The sequence below is a fragment of the Cebus imitator genome, unplaced genomic scaffold, assembly GCF_001604975.1.
Source record: "Cebus imitator isolate Cc_AM_T3 unplaced genomic scaffold, Cebus_imitator-1.0 Scaffold84, whole genome shotgun sequence".
Classification (NCBI taxonomy): domain Eukaryota; kingdom Metazoa; phylum Chordata; class Mammalia; order Primates; family Cebidae; genus Cebus; species Cebus imitator.
Window position 1 is genome coordinate 4,596,797 of NW_016107399.1, and position 5,442 is coordinate 4,602,238.

The window sequence follows — 5,442 nt, forward strand, 5'->3', positions numbered from 1 at the left end:
TCCATCTTTTGAGTCAGCCTGGAGTGCAGTGGCACTATCTTGGCTTCCTGGGTTCAAGCAATTCCTGTGTCTCAGCCTCCCTAGTAGCTGGGATTACAGGTGCCTGCCACCATGCCCGTCAATTTTTTAAAAAATTTTTAGTGGAGATGAGGTTTCGCCATGTTGGCCAGGCTGGTCTTGAACTCCTGACCTCAGATGATCCACCTGCCTCAGCCTCCCAAATTGCTGGGATTTCAGGCATGAGTCACTGTGCCCAGCCTCTATATCTTTTCCATCCCAGGAAAGAGATGATGATGCTTATCACTGACTCTTTAATTGACAAAGCCTACAGTATAAATATGATTATCTTTGAAATGTTCAGATTTTATGCTTGAGTTTCAAATCTTTTAAATAATCTTTGTAACTGTCTAATCTTTCCTGTTCACCTTAAAGGCTCCAATAAGACTCTATATGAATGGATGGATGTTCATAATGATGTATTACAGGACCCTGTCCTGTTCAATATTTGAATACATTATTTTATATATATATGTGTGTGTGTGTGTGTGTGTGTATATTTTAGAGATGGGGTTTCACCATGTTGACCAGTATGGTCTCAATCTCTTGACCTTGTGATCCGCCCACCCACATTATTATTATTATTTTAGAGATGGAATCTTGCTCTGTCATGCGGGCTGGAGTACAGTGGTGTGATATAGGTCACTGCAGCCTTAAATTCCTGTGCTCAAGCTATCCTTCTGCTTCAGTCTCCCAAGTAGTGGGGACTACAGGTGTGTGCCACCATGGCTGGCTACAGTTTTTTTTCTTTAAGAGACAGGGGGTCTCAGTATGTTGCCCAGGCGGTCTCAAACTCCTGGCCTCAAGTGATCCTCCAGCCTCAGCCTCCTTAGTTGCTGAGATTATAGGAGTGAGCCTGGCTCCAATATTAGAATAAATTTTGATGACATACAAGACACACTTATAACATTTTCAGTTAACAAAAGGCCTAAAGGACAATCTGATATGTGAGATGACAGAATCTAGATTCAAAGTGACAGCAGCATGGTATAATACAAAGAATTTAGGACTGCCAGGAAGAGGTCCCGACTGAATTTTTGCTCTGTAATTTACTGGCGGTAAGTCAGTTTACCTCTTGGAGTTCTACTTTTCTAATCTACAAAATTAGAAAAATGTGCTAATATTTCCCTCACAGGGCCATTGGTGGACCTAGCATATCACATATGTAATTGTGCCCTGGAATTGTACAGTTATGATTGCTTAAGTCTTGTGAGTCAGGAGCAATATGTCCAAATTAGCCAGATCAAACTAAACCAGGATAGTTGTAAATGTGGTAAAGAGGGGAAAAGAGTCAAATGCAACTGCAGGAACAATTGCACAAATAGAGACAACACCCTGAAGGAAGGTGAATGGGGAAGGACAGGAACGTAGGAAAAAAGGTGTTTGGTTTTCTTATTTTAAGAAATTTGTGGCTCTTCAAGGAGAATTTTGGGTATGCATTATGGTGGACAAACATCAGAAGTTGGACAGCCATGGTGTGTTTTCTTTACTCTTTCAGAAATCACCTAAGAGATATACCGGAGGCTATCTCTGAGAGCCAGCATGTGACCTATTCTCACTGTGAGTTGGGGCACACGAGGCGGGAGGTGCGTGGGGCCGTGCTTGGAGGCGGCTCCCTCCACACTCAGACTTTTCGCCTGTCAGGACTGCTTAAGGTCTCTTCCAGATCAAAACCCAACACACTGTTTATTCCATTAAAGACAAATGTATGCCCTTTCCAGAGTTTCCAGAGAGCACGCCAATGGTCCTAGGCTTAAGGGGTTTAAACAAATGTTAGGCAGGAGATCAGAATGCCAGTGATGAACTTCTGAGACTCTGGTTTTCGCGTCAGTGAGACGCTGAGTCCCCAACAGCGTGCTCTTGGCTTCCTCCGAGCTTTATGCGCACCACTCTGGTCTCTCTGTTTTGGAGTTCTCCTGTTCTTAGTGTTTGCTAATTTTGGAGTTGGTCCCCACAGCAATGTGTCACAATGTGTCATGCAGGCTGTGGGCTCCATGAGGAAGTCTTTGTTTGTGGACTGGAAGGCTGTGGGAAGAGGTGGAGTAACACATTTGGGAGTCTGAAGGTAGTGCTGGATGCTCCCATCAGGGTGTGACCCTGCCCATGTCCCCGGATGGTGGAGGGAATCCTCTCAGCTGCAGTGCAACCCGCGCTCAGTGACATCAGCGTAGGAAAGTGAACCCTGGTGTCTGAAACCCTCTTTAATTTGGATTATATTAGCTTGCAAAGATCCCTTCTGCAGTCTTCCAGCTGTGGAGTTCTTTACTTCCTCCTTCCCTTCAACCTTAGTTTACCTCCTGTGCCAGACCTGGCAGTGTCGCCACATAAAGAGAAGCTACTCTCAGCAAAGCACTCTTTAAAAGTGACTGTCAACCTAATGAAAAACTGAGGCAACGTTAACATAAGTAGAAAGGTTATCTGGGCCAAATTTGAGGACTACCACGTGGGAACGTAGATTCAAGTTCCCCTGAATATATGCTTGGGTTAGCAGCAGTTGCAAGTGGGTTTTTAGAGGAAAAAAGAAGAGGCAATTGATAAATAATTTACCATGACATAAGCTATTGATTGGCTATATATTGTTCTTTGTATCACAAATTCCAGGAACATGAAGATAATGGGTAAGGCAGCTAGTCCAGGAACAAAAATGCCTTTAAAGAGTTGCCCCCGGAGGAGGTTGCAGTGAGCTGAGATCATGCCATTGCACTCCAGCCTGGGCAACAAGCATGAAACTCCGTCTCAAAAAAACTAAAAAAAAAAAAAAAAAAAAAAAAAATGAAAAATAAAAAAAAAAAANGTCTCAAAAAAACTAAAAAAAAAAAAAAAAAAAAAAAAAAAAAAAAAAAAAAAAAAAAAAGAATTGACCCCGGGCATGGGTGCAAGGCGTGCCCTTGACCTAAGGTACCCCCACCCTCACATCCCTCTCAGCCTGATGCATTTTGCATGCCTCACATAACTCAAACTGCTCTGAGCTATTTTCCTTTTCTCGTTTCCCTGTCAGTTTTTCCCTTTAGGTGGACATGAACTGGAATAAAAACCTTGTTGTACAGGTTAGGGCCATGTGCAGAGCCACAGGAGCTCCAAGTTCCTGTGTTACAATCTTCTCGGTAAACTTCTTGAGGTGTGTACGTTACATGTGGCGAAGTCGGTGGTTTTGAGGGGCTGCTTGCCTGGTTTTGCCCACTGGATGCCTGAATCTTGATTCTATTAGTCAGATAGGGACCCCTTGGGCCATAAGTTGGTACAACTACAGGAAAATGGAGATGACTAAAGGATTTGTTGGGAATGGTTGTAATATGAACTCTGTACAGTTTGTTTACTTGTACTTAAAAAGTATTAAGCAAAGACAGTAGGTTATAATATCAAGCTCCATTTCCTTCTTGCTGAAGCCCAGGTAACCGTCCTTAGTCAATGTTCTAAAGGAACAGCTCTGGTCCTATCTGAATCCCGCCCCCCCCACCCCCAATGAGGTCTGGTCAGCGGGATAACACCCTTCTTGCCTCAGGGCCTGCATTATGAAGTCTCAGTCTTTGCCCGTGAACTCACTCGAATAGTCTTCTGTTCAGAATCTTTCTACAAAACAATTTGCAGCCTTCCAAAATATTCTGCAAAATGCTTGCTGCCTGCCAGTAAAGAAGTGGGATGAAAAAGAAGAAAAAAGAAAAAAAAAACAAACCAAAGTGCTTGCTGTCAAGGTGTGCTAGGCCAGCTCCCCTTTCTGTGCTATCAGAATTCCATTTGTGGGGTGGGTTTGGGAGGCATCGTGATTCCTCTTGCTTAGAGTAAGAACTGAAATCACCTTCCCACTCGGCAGAAATAGAGAGGCTTTCACTCCTCCTGTGTTACGACATTAATCATTCCCTGTAGGTCCATGAGTTACATATACTTGTGATGCCTCCTAGACTGACTTTAATTAAGTCAGAAGCACCTTAACTTTGCATTTCTATTAACTTCTGCATTCAGACTGTATTTCATGTAGCTATATTCCAGTTTTGCTTTAGAGGTTTTCCACCCTTTGATAGAGTCCTTTGATAGGACTTTAATCACCTGAAAAATAGCTGAGGGTTGGTTCCTCCCCTTTTTAGACCATATAGGGTAACTTCCTGATGTTGCCATGGCATTTGTAAACTATCGTGGTGCTGGTAAGAGTGTCTTTTAGCATTCTAATGCATTAGAATTCATGTATAAGAGCAGTGAGGATGACCAGAGGTTACTTTCATTGCCATCTTGGTTTTGGTAGGTTTTGGCCAGCTTCTTTACTGCATCCTGTTTTATCTTTGTGACCTGTATCTTGTGCTCACCTCCTATCTTATCCTGTGACTAAGAATTCCTGACCACCTGGGAATGCAGCCCAGTAGGTCTCAGCCTCACTTACCCGGCCCCTATTCAAGATGGAGTCACTCTGGTTCAAACACCTCTGACACAAAGACCGCAACATTGCAATAAAGACAGACTTTAATAAGATACGAGTCTGGCCGTGCCATGTAGGAGGCAGGGTTATTACTCGAATCAATCTCGTCAAAACCTTGTAGGTTAGGGATTTTTCAAAGGTAGTTTGAAGGAGGAAGTTGGGGAGGCTAGGCAATAGGTGCTTGCTGCTGATAGGTTGGGTCGGAGATGAAATCAGGGAGTTAAAGCTGTCCTCTTGTGCTGAGTCACTTCTGGGTGGGGCCACAGGTGGGGTTGGTGGTCCAGGTGGAGCCACTGGTGTCAGATATGCAAAAAACCTGAAAAGAGGTCTCTTTAGAAGGGGAGGAAGGTGAAGGGGAGGAAGGCAGCAAATCAGGCTGCCATGTGTGTACCTATGCAGCAATCTTGCATGTTCTTCACATGTACCCCAAACCTAAAATGCAATTAAAAAAATAAATAAAAAATAAAAATAAAAAATCAGGATTCAACAGAAAAAAACAAAGAGATCTCTAAAGAGGTTCCACAATAGTGATGTTATCTGCAGGAGTAATTGAGAAAGTTGCACGTCTTGTGAAGTCTGGAATAATGGTTGGCGGTCATTTGTGTCTACAACTTAGCAGAATTCAGGCTCCTCTGTGCTCCTGGCCTGGTGATCTTTCATTAGCTTTACAAAGGCAGTTGAGTTTTAGAGAAGGGTTAACATTAAAACTGTAAGCTAAACGTCTCCCAAAGCCAGCTTGGCAGCTTGAAGGCTAACTAATGTCAAGAGGGAGATTGGCTAGATCAGATCTCCCCGACTGCCATAATTTTCTCATGGATATAATTTTTTTTTTTTTTTTTTTTTTCTTTGGGACGGAGTTTCGCTCTTGTTACCCAGGCAGGAGTGCAATGGCGCGATCTCGGCTCACCACAGCCTCCGCCTCCTGGGTTCAGGCAATTCTCCTGCCTCAGCCTCCTGAGTAGCTGGGATTACAGGCA

At 43.5% G+C, this 5,442-nt stretch overlaps 1 protein-coding gene across 1 annotated transcript in view; it reads left to right on the forward strand.

The window, feature by feature from the left end:
- TBX19 (T-box transcription factor 19) overlaps positions 1 to 5,442 on the forward strand; it is a 31,238-nt gene that overhangs the window by 16,678 nt on the left and 9,118 nt on the right. The window contains exon 5 of the mRNA XM_017534090.2: positions 1,556 to 1,617. Within this exon, the coding sequence (XP_017389579.1) occupies positions 1,556 to 1,617 (62 nt within the window). The remainder of the gene's footprint in view (positions 1 to 1,555; positions 1,618 to 5,442) is intronic.